Raw genomic sequence first — 26,107 nt, forward strand, 5'->3', positions numbered from 1 at the left:
CAAATCCAGTGAAAGACAATAAAAATCGCTGTAGGTGAAGTGTAGTTAGCAGTACCTAACATTGTATAAGTATGTGTGCTTGTGTATGTGTGTGTGTGAGGTTACTTAAAGCTTCGTGGGTATTTAAATAAATAAGAAACGAAAGCAGCTACGAAAAATGCCCAAAATAAATAAATAAATAAAAGAAAGCGACAACAATTGGGAAAAAGGAAGGCAGAGTATGGCGAAAGCAATTGTTAGACTCGCCAACGAGGCGTGCAATTGTGAGAAACAGACGACAGAGGACAGAGGCCAGAGGTGGGGACAACAGGACAATGACAGGTAGTCGTAGCCTGGTCTAATTACCAACCAAGTTGCCAAATACAAAACGAAAATAAACTGAAAAGCAACGAAAATCAAAGTCAAAAACAAGCAAATCAAAAAGGCTAAAAACACACCAAAAAAAGAGAAAGAAAGAAATAAAGAAAAAGGCTAAAGAATTGCAATGCGCTGAAGGCGTTTTCTGAAAAGAAAAACAGTTTTCCACATTCATGTTGCCTTTTTATTGATCGCTCTTTGCTCTTGTTTAGCAAATTGTGACCCATTCGGGGCCAATAAAGAATAAAAAAAGAAAAGAAAACACAACACAACACATACAGAAAATGAGAAACGAGAAGTGAATTGTCAACTCGTGAGTGGCCTCTGGCTGTTTTTTTTCTTTTGCTTTTTCCAGTTGCTATGGCATTGACAATAGGCAGCACGATCATGATTACAAAAAAAAAACCGTTGTTCATTATGCACTTTGCCTTATTATGTACATATGTATGTATTTATATAACTTAATCGCTTTTCCCTTTATGCGCAATTATTTTGACATTGGCATCTTTTTTTTTATTGCATCGTCAGTCATGCAATGTTTGAGTGGCATAGTTTGGCAATCGTTTGTGAATACAACTCTGAATAGGACGGCAATTAAGTTGGGAAGCTAATAAAATGCTGCAAATTGAATATGCATATTAGCAACTGTTTGATAATTCAATTAATTGCAATTGTGGCCAAAATAATTGTGCACTAAAAAGCCGCTTCGTTAGCGGTTCTGGCAAGTTAGTTATTAAATTAATTACTATTAGTTATTATTAAATAGTTGGCATACAAATTGTGAGTCCTCAAAACTCGCTTAGGCGATGAACCAATATTTGACTTACCGGCCACACTTGATGTTTCATGTATTTAAATTGTGGCTTTGCACTCAACCGTTAGTTAAGGACATCTGTACTCGCTTAACGGCCACACTTTGGTTTATCACCACTATCTCACTTAGTGAACACATTTAATTTTTCGGCATATTTTGCACATATTACACAATATGAAGTATTTTTATATGTGTCTTTGCAGTTAAGAACATCTGTACTCGCTTAACGGCCACAATTTAGTTTATGTGCCACTATCTCACTTAGCGGACACACTTAATTTTTCGACATATTTTGCACATATTACTCAAGATGAAGTATTTTTACTCTGTACTCGCTTAACGGCCACACTTTAGTTTATGTGCCACTATCTCACTTAGCGGCCATACTCTATTTAGAGTGAAAAATATTGCACATGTTAAGTTAAATTAAATATTTTTATTAATATTTGTTTTTGCACTTAACCGCAGCTGTGGCCACTAAGCGCAATGCTGCTTTATAAATCAATTCAACTAAATCTAACTATTGCAATTAATAAAATTGCTTAATATAAATGATATGCAACTAAATAATATATATAAAATATCGTTGTCGCATCCGTTTCCGGTTCCGTTCGCCATGACCAAGTCTGAACGGATTTTCGCATTTTGGCATTTTCGCTATTGCCTTCTAATTGCGCTTATTATGCGCTATTTAATCTCAGATGTCATTCAACATATAATATCGCAATCTCAGAGCAATTTCGCTGTTGTTGTCTTGACTTTGCCTTCGCCTCAGGCTCAGCCTCAGTCTCATTCTCAGTCTTTTGTTGATGCAACTGTTAACTGACAATTGACAATTGCAGCACACACACACACACACACACTCGTATATACATATATATTTACAGTTTGTTGTGCAAGACTTCACTTGACTTCCTTCTTTGTGACAGCGAAATCCTTACGATTCGTGTCCATCGCTCATTCTCGGCGCAATTATCAGTGGTCTCAACGGTTTCGCATTCGCGCACGCAGCATTTTGCTGACGTTTCTTTATATCGAGGGTTGTGTTAAATCGGTCCAATTAACGATTGTTGCATAGTGCTTTCTTTCTTTGTTGTCTCTGTTGTGAAGTGCATTAAATAAGTTAAAAGTAAAAAGTACAGCTAATTAAGGCAGTTAAATGACAACTTTAAGTAGAAAACAAGCAAAAAATACGAGAATAAAATAAAGAAAAATATTCTTAAAACGTGATGAAATAATGTACAAAATTAAACGCAAGATAATATTCTATAAATTATTAAAAGTAAAAGCTTTTAATTAAGGCATCTAAATGAGAAGTTCAAATTGTAAACAAGCAATAAATATGGCTATAAAATATATACATATAAAAGAAGAGAACGTGCTGAAATCAAGAAAATAATACGAAAACACGATTAAATAATGTCAAAATTAAAATCTTAAGATTTCAAGAATTAATATTCTATAAATTCTTGAAATTCAAAGACAATGTCAGGTAAAATTTGCAAAAGTATCATCTTTAAACTTGGAATAAATATCTCAAATAAAGTTTAAACGTTCTGATGCTTACATATTTATTCTCATTTTAAGATTGCGAAAATGTTAAAATTGAACATAAAACAAAAAGTCACAAATCAAGATTCAATTTTCATAAATTTAAATTAACACTTTTCTAACCTAAACACTATTAAATGAAGATCAATATTCAATAATTTCTCAAATTTATACCAAATGAATATACAAAAAAAAAATACTGAAGTATAATAATGACTATTTAATATACCATATAGTATTAAATATACCAGATTTTCTCCATAAAATACCAGAAATACTGGAAGCTAGTGTATATTTGATATAGTACTACATAAAAAATATACCAAAGCAAATAATTATTATTGTTGCAGTAGGTATTTCTTATTCTTATATACTTATACTTATACTTATTCCCCGTTAAATTCAAATGCTTAACTTCTATCACAATGGGAAATCTTTCCCCGCTTTAGATCATTGTGTGATATTCCCAGTGGATTCATGAATTTTAACTTAAGATTGCGTGTCGCAGATAAGATGATTTCTTTTTCTTTCTTTTTTTTTTTTTGCTTTGCTCCGTTCTAGTTCAATTTCAAGAATTTATTAGACAGCGATAAATATAGTCGAAATGTACATAATAATATATGTTACATACGTGCACATAAATTACAAAGTATTGTTTGTTTGCGACAGCACACAAAAGTGTAACAATAAGTACACTTTATGGTTTAAATCTGAAAAGTATTGGATTCATTTTTGAAAGAGAACTTCATTTGCTGAGCACACGAAGAGACACATAAATTGCGTATGCTCGTATTTCAGGAGCGGCAATTATAACGCTTAACAGGTTAAGTTATAGAGCCAAAAAGGTAATAAAGAGCTGAACATTCCTAATTAGTCTCATCTGTAATTTCCTTGGCTGTGTGTGCGTGTGTGTGTGTGTGTGTGAGTGTGTGTGTCTGCTGTGCGAAATAATATTCACAAGTTTATTACACAAGTCGCTTGGCTTTGGTTTAATGTCTGTTTGCCTTCGCACCCTCGACAAAAAAGCTGTTAACTTAAAGTGCTGCTCGGTAAATTGTGCTGACTTGAATTTCCGCGAAGAATTAAAAGAAACTTAAAAGGAAAATCGCGAGAACGAAGCAAAATTGAATGAACTGGAAAGAACAAATAATGCCAATTCGAGTACCCGAATTTCGTTTTGCGGCACTCTTTGAATTTATTTGTGTATCAGGGTCGGAGGCGGGGTAACGCGATGACTTCTGTCTTTGATACCCTTACCCAAAAAGGTAGTTCAACTTTATGGCAATTTATATTTCGAAGTGCGTAAATATTCACACACAAATTTAAGTGGGATTTTTGTGGTACCGCAAAACACTTTTTTTTTTCTTTCTTGTTTCATTTTAATCACTTGACCTTTTACTTGCTGTGCGCTTTTAATTTATTATTTTTTCTGCGGTTATTTTTTCTGTGGTTTTCCCTCGATTTTCATTTTGGGGACGACAAGCGTAACAAAATGTTTAACTGACAAACACCAAAAAAAACAAAAAGAACAGAAATGAAAAGAAAATCAACAACAACAAGAAAATAAAACAAATCTTGAAATTGACTTATTTTTTGTTGCTTCGTATTTTTAGGTGTTGTTGTTGTTGTTGTTGTGGTTACCTTTTTACAAACTGTCGCCTTTTTGAGTTGTTGCTGACAGCGTGAAAATCAAGATAAATGTGTCGACTCCCGCTTTCCACTTTTCCACTTTTCCACTTTCCGTTTTCCTCTTTTTTTTTCTTTGGTTGGGTTCTTCTTCTTCAGCTTCGGCTTGGTGGTTAAAAGGACAGTTTATTTAATTTAAGATACAATTTTATTTAAAGATCTAAATCGGCCAACTTTGTGACTGAGAACAGAACACGACAACTGAGTATTTGATTTACCTTTTTGCCCATTTATCTGTCTGCGCAGATTGTTCGGATTAAACGTGTTTTGTAAACAGTATTTTTTTAGCTGTGCCAATTAAATAATTCAAATTCTACAACTTTTATAAGCTGCAAACACGCAAACTTCATAATTTTGTATTTGTGGCATGCGATAAATTACTTGAATAAGTTGATTACATGTTTAACCAGATGTTTTGATTTAATTCACAAGTCCTTCGACACATTCATTTGCTGTTTTCATATACTATAATTAGATGAACGACACGACGAGGGAATTTCGTGTCGTCTGATATCTGTAAACTTGTTATTTTAATTGAGGTGAAACGAAACTTGATTTCTTTTAACAAATTCGAATTTAAGCTTCTCGTGTGTGCAAATCTAATTGAACCTGTGCTAAATAAAGCTCAACTTTACCACATCCAATTTAAACAGAGAGCAGAATGAAGTCCAATTAATCGCGCCACTAATCCACACAAAATCGCTGGAAATCTCACGGTCTACTTGGGTCAATAGAAGAGGCGAAAAGTCCGTTTTACCTTTTGGCCAGCAGATTGGCAGCGTTTTTTTCTGCTTCTTTTTTTTGACTTTGACCAACTCTGTGCAACCAGTTGAAACGGCAATTGGCAGAAAATCCAACAGAGCAATCGACAGTCTCTGACAGAGAACTATGTATGGAATAAATTCCGATTTCAGGAGAATTTTAAGTCTTTTGGGTTGAGTTTCGATCAAAAGCAGAAGTATCCCAATAAAACAAAGTCAGCTGAACTTTTGGCTTTTTAAAATATATTTCGAAAAGGTAGAAAACAGTGCATCACAAGCATTTGACTTCTAATCTAACTTCAAACAAATATCTTTTATATATATTATATATTTCACAATATTAATTGCAACTTTTGTTGGCTATAAACAATAAATAGCTTTGCCAATTAATTTTATACAAAATCGACAAACATATATAAAGTTTTTCTAAATAAGGAAATTTATTCTTTTTATAAATGTAATTCAGCATTTCAACTTTGGCAAAACTTTACCAAATTTAGCGATTAGTACCAGAAACGTGATTAGTACCAGAAACGTATCAGACCACAGAGGGGAATTAACAGCTGTTAAAATCTGACTATTTAAGACAACAGTCAACATTCCAGAGCACAGACTTAAGTTAACAGTTGTTAAAGTCTGAAGCAGATTTCATAACAGAGCTCTGTTAAAGACTGACTATTTCTGGTAGCTGTTAACACAAGAGAGCTAACAGCTGTTAAAGTCTGTTTATAACAGCAGTAGTACCTGCAGCTGATCAGAAGCACACATTCAATCTTTGCGAAGCTCCCCCTTTTGGCCACGCCCACAAATCCATTCCGCCCACACAAATTTCTTGGTCCGTCGCCTAGTCAAGCATTTACACTGCATATGGAAGACATAGCTTAAAATTTTTGGCATTAACTTTTTCGATACATCCCTTAATGCCTTGCATTTCTGTTCAACTGTTATGCAACAGTTGAGTAGAAGCACCAAACCAAGCTCAGAAATCTTTGTGAAGCCCACCTGTCTGACCACGCCCACTTAGCTCATCCGCTGTTACTAATATCTCGGTCCGCCGCCTATTCAAGTTGGCACACACACAATTTGGTAGACATACATTAAAATTTTTGGCATGTCATTTTCACACTCGATCACACTCAAAGCCTTCAAAAAGTGGTCAACTGTTGAGTAATAGTTGAGTAGAAACTAAACTGTTGAGTAGCAATTCATTAGAAGCAAACACACACATCTGAACATGCATTTGTGAGTTAAGAATTCTTTGTTAAGTTCTCTTACTTGACCACGCCTATTTACCACATTTGCTCATACTAATATCTTGGTCCCCCGCCTAGTCAGATTTAGACACTGAATATGGCGCAGATATAGTCAAATTTTTGGCAAGCTTTTTTTTCAAGCGATTGCTTGCGATGCTCTGAAGTTCTGCACAACTGTTCAGCAAGAGTTGCAACTGTTCAGCAACAGTTGATCAACTACCTCTTAAGCAAACTGGGGGCAATCTCTGTGAAGCTCGCCTTCCTGACCACGCCCACTTATTCCTTTCGTAAACACGAATTTCTTGGTCCGACGTCTAATCAAACTCACACACAGAATATGAAGCACATTTATTCAAATTTTTGGCAGTCACTATTTCACACCTTTAAACGAATTTGACTATGAATAGGTTAGTTAACCAACTTGTTGTAATTCTGCACAACTGTTGAGTAACAGTTGACTAAGCTTGGTTAATTTTGTGAAAATCTTTTGTCTGACCACGCCCACTTATCAGGCCCGCCTATTTAAATTCGCACTCAGAATATGAAGCACATTCATTTAACCATTTAATTGGCATTGTCTATTTGGTACAGTCGATTATCAGATGATTACCAGTAACTTAGTTAATTGACAACGATATTTATTATCTGATCTTCAAATAATAAGTTCTGTTATTTATTTATTAAAAAGATTAGATATCATAAAAATGAACACCATTCTATTTGATTGAATGCAGCCGATTGAGTAAAGTATTTCAGCTTGAAGTTGATGTTTTTTAATTGGAAATTGCAAAGTCTAATTTCTCGAAATTACACACAAGACATCGTAAGGAAGTGGCCATTCATGAGTTTGCGTGACTTCGAGACTAACTGAGTTGTTAAGCTGCTCGCAAATGTGTGTGTGAGTGTGGAGTGTGTGAGTGTGTGTGAGTGTGGAGTGTGTGTGAGTGTGGAGGGAGTGGAAATTTTCACTGACTGAGAGCTGCTGCTGTGCTTGGCTTGTTAATCGCGGCTTAAAGGCTTAGCGTATAAAACTCAAATTATGCGCATTTTGTGAGTGTGAGTGCTTAAGCATGTGAGTGTGAGTGTGCGTGTGTGAGTGTGCGTGAGTGGTTCCTGTTGCTTAGAGCAATTAAACGATAAGCGTAATCTACGGCGTCAATTTGCCAATTGTCGCTGTCAGAAGTGCGTGAAGGCGTCAGCGCGCCATTTCAATTTGCAGGCAATTCCAATCCAAACACCAGCAGCACTCTACACACACACACCAGCACACACACACACACATACATTTTCGCTATGCTTATGCTCTCCTCTGCTGGCTCCAACCTCCCTTTGGCTTTGTCTCACCCGTTAAGCTGGCTCACAATGTGTATGTGTGTGTGTGTGTGTGGCCTTTGCGCATATTTCATGAACTTGAGAACGAGAACAAACACGACACACACACACACACACACACACATATGGGAGTGTATTCAGCGCAGCAGCTAGCGAGGAGGGGGCGGGGAGGGGACACAATGCTGAGTGCGGCCAATTAGCACAAAGGCATTTGACTAAGTACACAAAAGTGTTTCCGTTTAGGCAGCACGTCAAGTGACAATTAGCCAGGCACCAGGGCACCAGTCACCAGTCACCAGTCACCTCACCCGTCACCCGTCACCCGTCACCCATCACCAGAGCACCGCAGTTTTGGCCTCTGATTCGGGTTTCTTTTTTTTTTGGGTTGAAAAAGAAAAGAGAAAAGCCTCGAGGCCGCCTTTCTTTGTGTCTTTCACATACTAACCTCTCTCTCTCTCTCTCTCTCTCTATCTCTTTATCTCTGTCTATTCGCAGCGTTTTATCGCGTAAACTCAAGCCGCATCTGGTCGCCGATACCGTTAAGCAGTATATAAGTCGGGCGCAACGAACAACCAAAAAAGGTTCTCAAGATCAACAAAATAACATGGAGTTTTTACGTGGCGTCTATGCGTTTATGCAAGTGAGTAGATCATCGGTGAGTGTCAACTGTTTCCATTTTAACAATTGTACTAATCCATATCAACTTGCTCTACTTTTTTGATTCCGGCAAACAAATTTGCTTCTGTTTGTGTTTTTAAAACCAAAACCACAAAATATATACCATACATATGTTTGATTCGAACCCAAATTGCGATTCGAACAAAACTACTGCAAAACCATCTCCAAAAAAAACCAAATACGAAAAAAAATATACAAAATAATCAAATGATTAAAATACCAAAAAAAAATACTAAATATATAAAAAAAAAAACAAATTAAAATGTAACTACTATCTGCTACTATCTTACTTATTACTACTTCTACTACTACTACTACCTTTTTATGTAAAACGTACTGCAAACAAACAAAAAAAAAAAACAAATACGAAAATACCGAAAAAACAAACCTAAAAATACCAAATATTAAAAAAAAAATACCGAAAATATCAAAATGTATTCTTAACATCAATGTATATATTCAATTACACCACATGACAACTTTATGTCTCTTACTATCTTATGTAATATATAAACAAACAAAAACAAAAAAATTTAAACCATATCAACATAATCTTGCTCTGAGATAATACTGATAAAACGACGAGATGAGAAATAATGCAATAAATCAATAATTGTGCTGCTCAAGCGGGTTGAAAACAGGGTCAAGAATACCATAAACATAAACATAAACAAAAAGAAAAATGCAAATTCTCAAAACAATAACATCAATATCATTATTATCATTATTTTTTTGATTAAGGAACTTTATCAGCTTTTATTATTATTTTGGTCGATCTATTAGGAGAATAATGTATCAGAGATGTATAAAACAGATTGAAGGAAGGATACTGCTCAGCTGCAATTGCATGTCTTTCGAATACATATATGATAGAGATCCTCAATCAATGAAAGAATAATCATTCATAACTTAGCCTGATGTGTGATTCCAACTAGCGAGCGAGTGAGCGTGCGACTTTAAGCAACCAAAAAACGAAAAAAACCAAAAAACAAATCACTTTCATAAACAAAATAAAATCAAATAACATAAACAAAAAATAAAAGTAATTCAACAAATTGGTCATCATATTTATCATGTCTAGTATTATTCACATAAAACATCGTTGCTCTGATAACAATAACTAATTAACAATAACAACAAGAAGGAGAGAATAGCATACGTATTCTTTTATGCACTCATCATAATAGGATTTAAATAAATGACAGTGAAAACGACAAACAACAAAAATGCAAGAACAACAACAACAACAATAACCAAAGACAGACAAACAAGAAGAAAGAATGAAACGAGATGAATGAAAGAAATGACCGTCAACGCGAAACTAAGAATCGCGTTGAGCAACAACAACACAGCAAGAAAACAAGAAAAATATATACTATAAAAAAAAAAAACAGAAAAAACTACAACAATTGCATAAGCGTAATGGCTGAAATGAGCAAGCATCTTCATAGAACGACCACTTGCCCATTGCCCATTGCCCATTGTCCATTTACCCATTTACCCATTACCCCATTTGCCCATAGTCCATAGTCCATTGTCCATTGTCCATTGCCCATTGTCCATCTAATAACCATTGTCCATCTGCCATCCCATTCAAATTCAGATTCAGATTTCAGGCTCTCTCTCTCTCTCTCTCTCTCAGTGTCTCTCTGGCTCTCTCTTGTCTCTCACTATCTCTCTCTCTCTGTCTCTCTGTTTGCAGAGATATTTTGTTTCTTTTGTTGAATATACATAATAATAATAAAAAAAACAAAACCACACACACAAGTTGTCTCGCTCTCCTTCTCTCTCTCTATCTCTCTCTCTCTCTCGTTCCGTCTCTTTCTATATTTTACTATATCTTGTGTCTATACAATTTAAATACACATCTTTATTAATAAATGTTTGTTACTTCCCAATTTGTGTTGTACCTATCTCTCTCTCTCTCTCTCTAACTCTCTCTCTCTCTCTCTCTCTTTGTAATTGGCTGTAAATCTGTTATGTTTAGCTCAATCTAACTATTTCTATACGTTTTTTGTTTGTTTTGTTGTGTTTTATGTGTGAAATTGGCAAAAGTTTTGTAGCCTGTAAATTAGTCATTGTCTTTGTCTGTATTTGTGTGTATGTGTGTCTGTATGTGTCTGTATGTGTGTGTGTGTGCGTATGTTGTTTTTTGATTTCTAAACACACACATACTTAATTCTCCTTATATACATACATAATATACTATCTATTATTGGTCAAGTATGTATATGTTAAATATTACGTATACGCCCCGGAGCATCAAATGGTCCCTCAAATGTTTTCCCCCCACCTAAAACGCAACGAATTAAAATCAACCAACTACTTTGTATTGTGTATTTCTCAATCAAACAAAATCGAAACCAAAACCAAACACACAAAAATGATCGTGAAGGTCGACTACAGTAAAGACAGCGGCGGTTACGAAGCGACCTTTAGCGAGCTGGTAAGCGATGCGAATGCGACGAATGCGACGCAGGCGACGACCGTGAGAGAAGCTGACACAACAGCAACGACAACAACAACAACAACAACAATAGCGATAACAGAGCGACGCACAAATCTGCTGAGTGAAATAGCTGAACTAGAAGTCGAAGTCGAAGACGATCACAAAGAAGAGTCTGCCTCAAGTCCAGGACTGGCTCCAACGCCTGCCCAAAACAAACAGAGCCAAGGAGCAGCAGCCAAAAAGCAGCCAGCCAATAAGTCGTCAACAGACAGTTGAGAGTGCAGCATTCAGCAACAAATTGAACAATGAATGAATGAAAGAACGAAACGAAACGAATCGATCGATGATGATGCTGATCCTCTACTGATCACGATAGAAATGTATATCAATAATCTGAAATAATGCTAACCATGTGATAACTCGTATGTATGTATATGTATGTGTATATAGGCCATATACTTATGTATAACAATTCAAATTATCATACTCAAAACTGAACTGCGATCAAGCAAACACGTGACGTGATCGCGACGCGAATCGAATCGAATCGAAAACGAAGCGAAACGAACAAAACTGAAACTGAAACTGAAACTGATATAAAGAAACACATACACAGGGCAATTAACCCAGTGGCCTTAGCTTGTGCGACTGAATCAAAAATCGAAATCAAAAATCGATAGACGATAACAAACGAAACTGATAACTGATAACTGATAAGCGATTGCTGTTAATCGACACACAAATCAAATCAAATCAAATCAAATCATACCAATAATCGATCATCGATAATCAAATGCAAATGCAAAATCATCAACGTGTAATCAAAACAGAAATTATCTAATAACAACCAACCATCAGATCAGCTGCATAAAACTCCACAACAGTTCAGAAACAGTTCTACTTACAAACACACACACAATCGAAACTCGAAACTCGAATCTCGAATCTTGAAACTCTCAGACTCTCAGATCTGTTCTGTACTGTTCTGTTCTGTTCGCGTGCGTGCGTCGTGCGTGTGTGTGCGTGCCACGCCCACCACCGACCACCGCGTGCACTCAGAGGGTTGGTTGGTGCCCGCGGTGCCATCCCCCCAAACGCAAAGTGATAGAAAATGGTAATTACAAACAATACAATTTTAGTCATTAAAACTATCCTCCAAAAAAAAAAACTGATTACAATCAAAAAAAAAAAAAGTCCTTAAACTCTACCCAGCTATCCAAAGTTCATCTCTCTATCTATCTATCTCTCTCTCTCTCTATCAATCTATCTCTCTATCTCTCTTTATCTATCTAACTATTTATATCACTGTACCAAATGCGTTTCTTTTCATAATATTTGCATATATATTGTAGTTCAGATATTTATTAGCTGCAAATTTCCGTTTCAAGAATTTTCCTTTTAATTCCGATTATGATTTATCGTTTTAGCGATATCGATTTTAGCTGGCAGTGTAACACTTTGGTTACCATTTTTAATTTAAATCTTTTTCTTTTTTCAATTAGATTATTTTTAGTTTTGTTTCGCTTTGTCGCTTCTCTCTCATTTAGTTAATGGCGTTTTGAGTCGGATAACATGAGATCAAACGCGAGATCACAGACGCGAAAACAAAAAAACAAAATGAAAACAGGGGATGCAAATTGTTTTGCGTAATTGAAGCGTAATCGATAATCGATATTTTATCAAAAGCAACCGTTCACGTGAGAATTGAACAGATAACTCAGATTGCTCGCCTGCTACCAAGAATATGCTGTCGCCGCCAACGAGAACTCTCAAGTAAAATCAAATTAACTTCAAATATAACAAAGAAAAAAATGCAACACAAGCGAGTCAAAAGCAACTATAACAAATAATGCAAAAAACTATATATAAATGATCAATTTAATGAAAACATAATCAAATTTAATACAATGCAAAAAAGAAAAAGAAAAAAAAAAGAAAAAAACAGACGTATAAATGTGAGAACAACCCAGCCAATTGTTAAATTGAAGAACCTCCACCAAACTGCTCCTCTATTTCTATCTCTCTGTCTTTGTCTCTGTCTATCTCTAAAAACGATCAAGCAAACTGTATATATATACATATATCCTTTATATATATATGCATATATCATATACACCAATACATACACACTATCATGTTTCTCATGTACTCTCTCTCTCTCTCTCTCTATCTATCTCTCTGATGAGACACTTTGTAAAAGTATAGTAAAGTGTTGCGAGTGCCTCTGAATCAACGATCAACAACTTGAATATATACTATATAAATCGAATACAAAACGAACTGGCCAAAAGCAAAAACAAAAACAAAAAACAAAAACAAAAGAAAAAGGAAAAACAAATATCAGCTAAGTTTCTTTTAATTTAATTTCAATTATACATATATAATTTTCCACATATATCAATAACGATGACTATTTATGCGTATCAACTAAGCGAAACAACAATATAATCAAATCGCATTACAAACAAATCTGCTGCTAACTAATAAATAGGTACAGCTAAAAGGTTTAACACTAACTAACTACTACTACTACTACTATTACTACTACTACTACAACTACTTTTATTAACCAACCAATAACCAGCCGATCCATTAATCCAAATCCAAACATCGATTCACAAAACAAAAACGTAGCCCCTCAAATAGCTCTATTGCCGCGTATATGTTGTTGTGTGTAAACTCTCGTAATTTGTCAAAAGCAAAAAAAAAAAGCGAAAAAAACATATGATATATCTATAAAAATTATATAAAAAAGAAAATCATAAAAAAAGAACATCAAAAATCATGCAAGAACCAAATGAGAACACACAAGAAAGCAACTTGAAATTAAGCAAAAGCCCATCAGGGACCAAAGCCCACCTCTCTCTCTCTCTCTCTCTTTCTCTGCCTTTCTCTTTCTCTAACTGTCGCTCTTTTTAAAAAGGAAAAAAAAAGAAATTTGTAAATTTAAAACTAAGACTATTATTTGCATTTGAATTGAGCCCATGATTAAGTTAATCTTGCTTTGCGTTTCAGTTTTAATTTCAAGACACTGAAACACCCTCAAAAAAAAGAACAACAAAAATAGAAAAACATATAATAATAATCGAGTTAAATCCCCCAAAGCTCCCCTCCACTCCACTAGCGCACACCTTGCAGTTCTTTTGAGAAGCATCGATCAAAAATAAACTAACTAATCTACAGAACAAATGTTAAAAAGTATAAAAGAAAACTAAATAGCGATGCTATTTTTTTTAATGCAATATCGTTTAGCAGATTTGAATGCAATTCACAATTTTCTCTTTGCGTATTAACTTGACAATAATTCTGATTGAGTTTTAATATCAATTTCCTAATTTTGCTTTCCTTTTTGCGTTTCGTTGTCCTCTCTCTCTCTCTCTCTCTCGTAGTAAAGAGCAAATTGCACGTGTCAAGACTCAGCGTATATAATAACTATCGTATATCTAACTATCGTATTCGTAATCGTAATCGTAATCGTAATGTATTCGTCTACGTATTCGTAATTGTAATAATCAACTACTGAAGCCTCTTGTACTTAATCCGTATATAGATACAATATATAATTTTTGAGTTGATTTATTTGTTGATTTTGTCGGCGCTTCGAGTAGCGTTTCAATGTACACGGCAGATGAGTAAGCGTATCGTATCTTGTATGTAATTGTAACAGTAATCGTAACCGATCAATCGAACCACAAGGCAACGTACTATATGTATATGAACAAGATATATATAACTTTCTCTCTCTCTCTCTCTCGCTCTCTTTCGCTATCTGTCCACTATACTAACCCAAGTCCAAAACTCTTTTATCAAGCAATTAAGCAAATTAAATATACAATATATATGTATGTATATATACATATATATTTTACTGACACATACATCTCCACATACATACCAAAACATACATACAAAAGTATACAAAAAGAGAATCGAATTGAATTGATATTACGCATACGACGCGCATTACGCATACGCAGCGTGGTGCAGCAATCGAATCGAGTCGAATGAAAGCATGCTGTATTCAGATCGCTGCGCATGCTTTATCTAACTACATATTTGTATATGCTCTCCTCCTCTTCACAATTTTCCCAGACTGCGGTATGTACAATGTATTATCCTTATGTATGTATGTACGTATGTGTGTGTGTATGTATGTGGATGTGGATGTGAATGCGTTTGTGTTTGTGTTTGTGGCGATGTATGTGTATGCGTATGCGTATTAACATTAACTCGTATTTATCGAATATGCAATATTCAATACTATTCAAATACCCAACTATAATCTAACTAATCAACTTATGTATCTGTATCTGTAACCGTAACTGTAACTGTAACTGATTTTGTGCATTGTAAATTAATTTTTGATTTTGTTTTTGTTTTTGTTTGTCATATTTAATGTATACTCGTAATTTAACATGCATAAATCGTTTATGTTCTCCATTATTTTGTATTGTTTTCCTCGTTTCGTTTCGTTTCGTTTCGTTTTCATTTTCAATGCTAAATGCGCAACGTAAGCGATGATTACTATCGATAGCTATCGATGCGATGATTGTGCGTGCGTACACACACACTACCATATCTATATATATATATATATATGTATATATCGTATGTACTACACACGTTATAACTACTCGTACTTGTACTCGTAACTCTAAACACAAGCCTAACTAAATCTATCTATATATGTATATATATATATATATGCTGTATTATTATGTATGCATATATCCATGTGTATGTTGTCTGATTTTTCTATATATATATATATATACATACCATATGCATATACATATATCTATATCTAAATGATATCAATATAACAATAACAATAATTATTACTCATAATACCAAAAAGTAGTTGTCGTTGTTGATGTTGTTGAAAATGTGCAATTTTTAATTATTCGAAAGCAAAAACCAAAAATACAAAAAACCAAAAAAAAAAAAAAACAGAATTAAATATAAATATGTAATGAATTTTTATCAAAAGAAATGCCAAACTGAAGCTGAAGCAAACAAAAAAAAAAAAGAAAAAAAGCTATAACAATTATCATAATTAAGCATAAATCAATATAAACAGTTGAAAACTGTATTCTTTTTGTATGCCGCCGCCCAAAAATGCAGCTGATATTTTTGCAATGAAAAAAGCTTTGTTTTTGAATACCAACCAACCAGAAACATAACCAAAAAAAAAACACAAAAGAAGAGAAAAATATTACAAAAACCGAACGACACCTGAAACCAAACACCATCACAATCAATCAAGCGAACCAACCACAAACCCAAAATGATCCTTAGCCCCCGCCACCAGATTAAGAAAAAAAGAAGACAACAACTATATATTTCCCTCTGTATTTCTCTCTCACACTCTCTCCCTTTTTCTCTCTCTGTATTTCTCTTCTCTTCACTCACTCAAATGCTAATTTCAATGTTTTTCTGTGTGTGTATGTGCGATTGTGTGGGTGCGTGAGCGTGTGTCTGATTTAACAAATTATTTGTATTAAATTTGGTTAACTAAACAAACAAAAAAACAACAAAAAAAAAAAGAAAAGAGAAAACATATAATATATACATAAAAAACTGAATTATAAAAGCAAACGGACAGGCAGCATATATGTTGGCAATCGAGCAATTTATACCCCCAAAATCCTCATAGTGTTGTAGAATCAGCAGCTGACCAAAACAAGAAAGAAAACAAAAGAAAAACCAAAAAAAACTAAAAAAAAAAAAACAATCAAATATACTCAAAATCAGAGAAAGGAATCTAAATGAAAGTGTATATCTGAGACCTAACTCAGACCTCTTTCTATATATGTATATTTTTTGATATATTTTTTATTTTGAAATTTCGATAACTTCAAAAAAAAAAAAGGAAAACAGAGAAAACAAAGTGTCTAACGAAATTTTTACTGTACGACAAACCCAGAAATGCAAATTAATTAAAAATACACACAATATACCTACAAAAAATACTAAATACTACAAATATACCAATACCTACACAAAATACTAAATACGCACATGAAATACTACCAATATGCACAAAATACCTACACAAAATACTAAGAAATATCACATACCAAATAAAAATACCGAATACAAAATACCAAAATACCATTACCAATTCCAAGATACCAAAAATACCAAACACACCGACACTTGCCAATATTGTATACTACAAAATATACTATATATAATCTAATGCCTTCTATATACTTAATAAATAACCAACTAACTAACTATTTGCTAATCACAATATTAACACATCATACTGGGCAATCTTTAAACTTTGATAACACCAACAAATACACGCACACGCACACGCACACACACACACACGTATACACACGTATTTCTAGTGACTATGTACTCATATTGTATTATATACATAGACTTGTATTTATGTATCTTGCCCTAATCCTTTAATATACTACACATAAAGAGCTGCTCTATTTGCTCGATATACTCGTAATAAATACTTATGTAATTGTATTCGGATCGTACTACAATTGTATTTCGACTGCGTGTTTTTTTCATTTCTGTTCATTTTCTTTTTGATAATCCATTTTCGTTTCCATTTTTGTCGATTTCTAATGTCGAATGTCTGCAGCTGGGGCAATTTGCATAATCCGCTGCAAAATGGAATTGCCAAATGCTTTTTGTTGTATGTCTTTTTGCGCAAGGACCTGATTCCCCCCGCCCGTCCCACACACCACAGAAAGAAGCATGCAATGCTATCGTGTTATTGTGCCGCTTGTACTTCAACTCTCCAAAACTCGAACTCAAATTCGAATTCACAATCACAATCACAAGTCACACACACACTCGCATTCATACTCATACTTCGATGACACTCTTGTATTTATGTAGCAAGTAAGCAAATTGTCTCAGTACACACACACACAGAGAGACAATTAAAGCACATAGTATTATTGCTCTATTCAAATATGTAAAATGTAAATACGAAACACATACACACACACACACACTATAACACTCTGCACGAAATTACTTGCATATGTATCACGTAAATCTTTGTCGAGCTTCATCTCCTCATAAATTGTATTCCCTTAACGAGAGTATTCTACATTAATATAAATAGATTTGATTTTCTTTTCGATGCCCTTCAATTTTTGCTTTATTTTATTTTGTTTTCAATTTCGATTTTCATTTTTTTTTTTTGGTTGTGCACTTTGGAGACGTAATGTTTAATAATCGCATGAGTTGTGTGTAAGAGAATCTCGTATAAATCAGAGGACGTTGCATACTTTTGGGGGATGCCAAGCAAATGAGAAATGTAATATTTACTACAATATAAATAACGAAACATTTGCTGTGTATTTTGGATTCGATTTTGTTGTTGGCTACAGTCTCTTAACACCTAAACTGAACTGATGTCGATCACAAAAACAAACAACTATGCACACTGCTACCAGATATTGTAATGCTGTTAAATACGAAAATACAACTACAACAACAATGAATACACAAATATGCTTTTGTCCCTCAAACAGGGGTCAAAGGGCGAGATCCTCATGTAAATTAGTCTCAGCAAAACTTCGTATAAATGTCACAAACACTAGTTAACGTTAAACTAGCGACACACACACACACACACAAACACACTCGATTTACCATATATATATTATGGTATATATAATATACATATGATATTTGTAAATGGTTTGCATAAAAATACAAAAGCAAGTGCTTGCGCCCTACTACTACTACTACTACTACTGCTCATCCAAGTATGTTGCTCGATAATCTCTGTCTCTATATTATATTTACTACACACACACACTAACAAACACAACCACACACACACACTTAACCCCAAAAACTATTACACAAACATGCACTTGGACACAAAAAAAGAAAAGAAAATAGATGATTATTAGTTCGTGTTCGAAATGATTTAAGTTTTGTTTCTTATTTCATTTCCTTCCGAGTTGTATAATTTTGATTTGAGTTTGACTTTTATACTATATATTTTCTTTCGGAGTTTTGTAGATTTGCGCAGTCAATGACCTGTAGCGCTTTGTGTTTATTGACACACAAAATACACAGAGACACACACACACAAATGCAGAGAGCAATCGCCGCTATTTGGCCACTTGGCACTTTGCAATTGCTTTGCTACTTGGCGCTCGTCTTGCTACAATTTATTATTGAATTGCTGCAAGAGTTCTTAGACGCATCCTAATGAGGCGTAAGTGGCAAGCACCAGTAACAGTATCAGTATCAGAATCAGCATCAGCACCAGCACCCATAATAATAATAACAACTCTGACTACTGTGGCAGCAACATCATGTATGAGACGCTTAAGGCACTCGCAGGACACTTGAACTCAGGCAGCTAAGCCAGCGAGCCGTATTGTAACAAAGCTTATTTTTATTGCCCACATATATTGCCAATGTTGTTCTAATAGCAGAAACGAGCACCAAGCTCAAACTCTCCCACTCTCTCTCTTTCTCTCTGGCTGTAAGCAATAAGCAGTAAGTAAAGGCAGGCAGCTTTGTTTCCTAGTTTCGCTGTCGGATGGCGGGCATAAAATTCATTGTTATGGTTACTGGGCATAAGTCAGTCAGTCGCAACGGCCATTGCAGTCTCAGTCTCAGTCTCTGTCTCAGTCGGGAAAAGCCATTTTGTTAATCAACCCGTAAACGTAAGTCAGTCAGTCAGTCAGTGAGTCAGTTAGGCAGTCAGCCATTTCATGCCCATATGATGCTTACACACACTCGCATAATAATGGGTGTGGGCATGGGAATAGATAGCAGATAGCTTTAGGAAAATTCGGACCTGGGGACTTGAATACAATTCAGTTCAGTTCAGTTCAGTTCAGTTGGGTTTGCCTTTTATGCATTGCTTTGCTTTTGCCCGCATCATTTGCTTTTGTTACATAGCCAAACTTACAATATACAATTTGTTTTTCTTAGTTTCAGTTTTGTTATGCTTTCGATTGTCGGCAGAGATCATTCTTCTATTTCTCTCATACCAAAAAAAAACAAAAAAATCAAGAATAACAACAACCAGAAATCAAGGGAAATCAAAACGCTTAACGCAACATCATTTATCGTTTGTGCTATATATTTTTACTTAATATTAAATATTTCTCAATTTAAAATCTAAAACCCATCCTTAATCCTCAGGAAATCAAATTGAAAATGAACAACAAATTACAATGCAAAATCATAAATCAAAAAAAGAAACAAGAAAAAAGAAAGGAAAATATAATACAAGCAACTGCAGCAGACAATTTAAAGCAACAAAGACACCAAGCTACAAAAATGATAATACTCCACTCATAATTAGAATAACACACTGAAAGCCGCACACAGCTAAACTCTTAGTTCACTCAATGCAATTACTTACACTCACTCGGTGCGTACTCGGACACTCACATCCTGCTTCCCAATTTCCAGTTGATGCTTCACTTTATATTCTGCTTTGAAATTCGCTTCAGATTCCCATAATCCCTTCCCTTCCTGCTCCCTCTCTCTCTCTCTCTCTTTCTCTGAAACTGTCTCTCGTTATCTCTATCTGTCTCTATCTGTATCAATCTGTGTCTTAAAATGCGTCAACTCACATTTTCACTTACTAAACATGACACTCGTTAAGTGCGCTCACTCGTTAGCTAATCATGGTCACTTACTTACTCTCTCTCTCTCACTCACTCACAACTCACTCGCCACTCGCCACTCGTCACTCGTCACTCGTTACTCGTTACTCCATACTCTCTCTCTCTCTCTTTATATATATATAAATATTATATATAACTCTCTCTGTATCTATCTCTCTCACTGTGGAATGGCCAAGTAATACACGCTCTCGACGATAAAAAAAGAAAATTAAAATAAAAAAAATAAAGAAAACCAAATACAAAAACCAAGAAAGAATAAACACTCTCTCGTATTTAGCAAAAAAAAAAACAAAAGAAAGAAAGAAAACGGATGCGACGCTCACAACGTACTCGTTTAGTCCATAACAAGAACAAGAACAACAACAACTAATTCTCTTTTTATACTCGTATCTATATATTTATATATGTGTCACGTCACTCACTCCGAACACTTTTTACTTACTATATAACAAACAAACAAAACAAAACAAAACAACAAACAAAACGAAACAACAAAATCAAAAATGAAAAAAAAAAAAAAAAAAAAAAAAAAACAAAAACAGTAATAAACAGAAAGGTAAACGCAAATTAAACCGAATCACAATTAAATCTATATATATATATACTCTACAATATACAATTACTATTTTGATAAACAATTGATTAAACTAAACGACAAATTTGATATAAACTTACTCTATCTATCTCTCTCTCTCTCAATCACTCACTCAACCACTCAATCACCAACTGTCACAGTTACTTTATCTTTATCTATATCACGCAGTCACTCAATCACGCAAATCACTGACTCTCACCCAAGCTAAGCCAAAGCCAAAAAAAAAAAACCAAAACCAAAGCCAAAGCCAATAAAAAAAAACCAAAAGTCAAAACTAAAACTAATCCAAAATACCAAAAACAAAAAGCAAGAAGAGACCAAATACCAACAAAAAATATATATACCAAAATACTGTTAATTGACCAAACCCAATAAAGCAATTATAAATTATATAAACGATAAATTTACGCCTCTCTTTGTATTATTATATTTATGTATATGTATTTAACATTCGTTTATTTCCTAAAACACCAAATACATATGATAAATACAAAAAATAATATTCCCCATACAAAATGCTAAAATACCAAAAAGCCAAACAAGCCAAATCACACATACCAAAATACCGTTTCGATAGCGATAACCGATATCGATAACAGTATTGATACTTCTACAAGGCAACACAAGAAACAAGTTAGATGACAATCATTTGCAGTTTGTTTCCATTCTCAATTGATTCGTGATCCAATTAGAAATAAATCAAGAATGGGGAATATCCAAAAATACAGTATTGTAACCAAGACAATGAACACTAAGCTTGAGAAAATATTATAAAATGCTTATATATAATATTTATGTTATTCGAATGCTCGCCGATGTGAGCTCTTATCGTATTTATATATTATACTAATTATAGTATATAGTGCGAGCTGTGCAGCTCGATGCGTTTGGCAAGAGATTGAAGTTCTCAAGCAATTCCATATTTTATTTTATTTTCGAGATATGAACATTGCCGCAATAACGCATCGATCTGCAGGTGAAATTAAGTAAATAATTTGTAGCATATCCTATTTAAAACATAAGCTAAGTCCCCGCAAATTGAGGAAAAGACAATATATATATACCATATATATTTCTCTTTATACCCCGAAAATTTCTCTAACAAATATATATGTATATGTATGTCTATATATGTATGTCTCACTTTAACTTGTATTGATTTGAATTTTTAGAATCCAACGTTCTGAAATTTTGAACACCTTACTTAAAATCTGTTCGTACATATTTTTATCCATTCAATTCAAGTTCATCTAGTTGTTCACCCACCATCTACTATTATCAACTATCTAAGTATATAATATTCTTTTTATTTGTTTCTTTTGTTGGAATATGTTAATTTCTGTGTTCAACACGTTCTCACGTTCATATTCAATCACTCTCACTATCTCTCTCTCTCTATTTCTAACTATCTCTCTAACTCTCTGTCTCTCGTTATCGCTCTCTAAATATATATATATATATATCAAATATATCTATATCTCAGTAATTTCAATCTCTCGCAATTTTCTCACAAATAACATGCACAGCTTTCACAGCTGTTGCACACATTTTTATTGCTCACTGTGTCACAATCACAACTACCACCACAAAAAAACACCCCGCAGTACTCTCTCACAACGCTCACAAGCCAACTCAACTCTCACAACAAATCACGTTCATATGTTTCACGATCACAGATCACAGATCACCGATCACCGATCACAATCACGATCGAGAATCTTCTTCGTTCACTCTGATCACCGTTCACCGTTCACCGGGCTAGACTTTGATCACTTTTGAAAAGCAACTTGAATACAAAAAAAACTACAAAATAATAATTCACCACTGCTCAGCTCACAATTCACCTCAGCTACAAATTAGCCTCAAGCCTCAAATTTGTTTTGTGACACTTTTGACGACCACATTTCACTTATTCACGCAACAAGCAAAACAACATCTTAAACTAAAACTAATACAAAAATCCAAAAAAAAAAATAAGAAACTCACCCCAAAAATATAAAAAAAAGCAGACTAAACTAAATAAACAAAATACCAAATCCAAACCAAAAACCACAAAAAAAAAGAAAGAAAACCATCACGACAAATTTGTGCATTCAATAATGAGAAAATTGATAAGTTATTATCGAAATTTCATGGGTGTGATTAGACTGTTTCACGAGATGATTTATTCATTTATTCGTTCGTTATTCGATATTCTATTTTGTCATACTAGTCAGCCAAAAAAAAAAGTCACATTATTAAAGTGAATACATTTTATAAAATATCGATTAAGTGGTCATCGTTACGAACAAATTCGAATTCGAATTCAAGCTCAAACTCAAACTCAAACTCGAAATTCCATTTCCAAATACTCGAACGTATTTTGAAAGCCCCAATTGGTAGTCAGTCCATTAAGAAGGCGACCGAACTGAAATGATATACACATATATTGTAATATTGGATTCAGTCAACTTTCAATCCCAAAAAATCCTTTCAGTGGTCGCCAATCATTCTCAGTCAGTATTGAAATTTGCATTCCCAGCAGTTTTATTCAATTGCTAGCGAACATACTCGAAATTCGTTTCACACTTCACACCAAAATTTTACGTATCGTTCTTGATTTCCAATTTTTTCGTTTACGATTTATGATTATTGTTTTTCCTTTTTGTTTTGTAATGGCAAGAATGTGCCAGGCCCAATCAAATCAAATTTCTGTGACACCTTACTATACTTAAAAGATAATTTCAAATTAGATATTAATTCGAAAACTCCGAATTGCAAATTGTATTTATTTCGTATCAATTGTTTCAATTTCTCTAACACACGAATGCTCCCAAATTGAACAGTCTGTTAAATACAAAAACAAAAAATTATATAATAGAACAATTTTAAAATTAATCTCTTTAAAGCATTTATTTTGACAAAAGACTGTTCAGAGTGGGTGTTGTTCTATTCTGTGTGCGTCAGCTCAGATCAGCAAAGTAAAATACCTTTTACGAATACATAATAACTATATGGAAACTATACGTATAGCGAAAGTTTTTCTCTATTTGTTAATTTGTAAGTCAGTTAATTTTAATTGTAAGGCAAATCGTTTAAAACATATCCAATTGTTGATGAACAAAAAGAAAACAGAAAACGAAAGAAAATGAAAGTAAACCTGCCATATAAGTAAATGTACATACTTATAATACTTATATAAAGCACACACAAAAAAAAAAAAAGAAGAATCTAACTAATTATGAAGACAGACATACTTAGCAAATTTGTATTACAGTTTTGCATTGAAACTCTTTTCTATTTATACCCCCCAATTCAAAAATTCCCCCTCTGCCAATTCGCTTAATAATAATGTTTTCTCTCTTCGCCCCAACAAACAAACAACAACAACAACAACACACAATACAACAACTATCGATGATCGATAACGATAAACGATCTATAGGTGTCTCATGTCAAAATCGATTCACCTGTTTTTCGCCTGCACACAAACGCAACGGTTATTTTACTGATCACATTCTCGATTGCCGTGACAACGCGGCAGTACGTAGGAAATCCCATAGACTGTGTACACACAAGGTAATTCAACTATATACATTTATATATCTGACTTAATTTATCATACATGAATTTCACAGAGACATTCCCGAAGATGTTCTCAACACATATTGTTGGATACACTCAACGTATACAGTTGTGGATGCGTTCATGAAAAAGCAAGGTTCAGAGGTGCCTTTTCCTGGAATACATAATTCACAGGGGCGTGGCCCTCTAACAATAAAGCACACAAAATATTATCAATGGGTAGCATTTACACTATTTTTTCAGGTAAGTTTAACTAAACTAACTACTTTTCGGTAAATTTACAATTTGTATGATAAGCTTTCGAAAGTTGCCTTAGTTGAGTTATTCACCGTGGTTTCTGACGTAGCTAACAAAAGCTAAGAAAGCACTAAAGCTCATCGAAAGCGCTAGAGAGTGTTGAAACCATGTGAAAGCTTTTTCGTTTTCCGTGCCATTGTTATCCTTATCAAAACTTTCGCTTTATTTTGAATTCATACAAGTCCATTTTAAGTCAGAAACAAACTAAACTTTTCAGTTCCTTAGGCAATTTGTGTCCTTAGCAAAGCTTAAAATTGCTTCCAGCATATTTTGAAACTGTTTCACCAAAGCTTAGACAGCTTTTTTCGAAAGCTGCAAGCACTTCAATTGAATTGGATATCTAACTGATATTTTAGTGGTATTTAAAACAGTCTTAAATTAATATATATACTATATATAAATGTTGTGTATGCGTTGCGTGATGTGTGCATATGAACTGACTTTATTAAATATGTATGTATAAGTAATTGGTGATTACAGAGTTGCCAGATTATTATTAGTATAATAATGTACGATAGTATTATTGTTAGTGAGGAGAGATTTTAAAGTTTTTAATTTCAGTATATATAACACATCTCCTCCCTAAATTAAGAGCGATTGTTAGTTTTTGATTTTCTAAAATCTTTTGGCTGGAATCGGTTAACTCCTTGGCGAACTCGTGTGCTTTGGCGGACTGGTATTCCCGATGGACGTCGTGCTGGTTGAACTTCCTTGGTCTGTTGGGTTACGGTTGCTGGTGTATCCGGGGCTTGTTTCTGAGCGGATGATGAGTTTAGCGGTTCATCTTGGTATTGAGACTCTGGACTTTTAGTAGGGATGTCAGGTACAAACCAGAAGTTGGTTGATTTGTCATCGTCGTTATCATTTGAGGATCTTGATTTGAGCTGATTATAATGGCGTTTAACATAGCCACTTTTGGTGCGAACTATGTACATCATTTTCGCGACTGTACGATCAATTATTCCTTCAATCCACTTTTCTCCCCTTGAAAAGTTTCGAGTGAAGACCGGCTGATTAACTCTGTATTTGGTGTCTTCATGTTTGTGTTGCACAGGCTTCTCAAATATTTGGCTCAATAATGTTCGAACGGGTCGACCGTGTATTAATTCCGCAGGGGTTTTTCCTT

At 34.2% G+C, this 26,107-nt stretch overlaps 1 protein-coding gene across 2 annotated transcripts in view; it reads left to right on the forward strand.

The window, feature by feature from the left end:
* Nucleotides 1-26,107, forward strand: part of LOC133849593 (innexin shaking-B) — a 105,450-nt gene that overhangs the window by 42,302 nt on the left and 37,041 nt on the right. The window contains exons 1-4 of one of the 2 annotated variants that reach the window (XM_062285779.1): nucleotides 8,252-8,409; nucleotides 10,828-11,995; nucleotides 24,545-24,678; nucleotides 24,738-24,927. In XM_062285779.1, coding sequence (XP_062141763.1) covers nucleotides 11,993-11,995; nucleotides 24,545-24,678; nucleotides 24,738-24,927 — 327 coding nt within the window. In that variant the 5' untranslated portion in view covers nucleotides 8,252-8,409; nucleotides 10,828-11,992. Of the gene's footprint in view, nucleotides 1-8,249; nucleotides 8,410-10,827; nucleotides 11,996-24,544; nucleotides 24,679-24,737; nucleotides 24,928-26,107 lie in introns of those variants that run through there. The other variant, XM_062285777.1, reaches the window with a different exon arrangement.

Source organism: Drosophila sulfurigaster, chromosome X (assembly GCF_023558435.1).
Source record: "Drosophila sulfurigaster albostrigata strain 15112-1811.04 chromosome X, ASM2355843v2, whole genome shotgun sequence".
NCBI classification, from domain to species: domain Eukaryota; kingdom Metazoa; phylum Arthropoda; class Insecta; order Diptera; family Drosophilidae; genus Drosophila; species Drosophila sulfurigaster.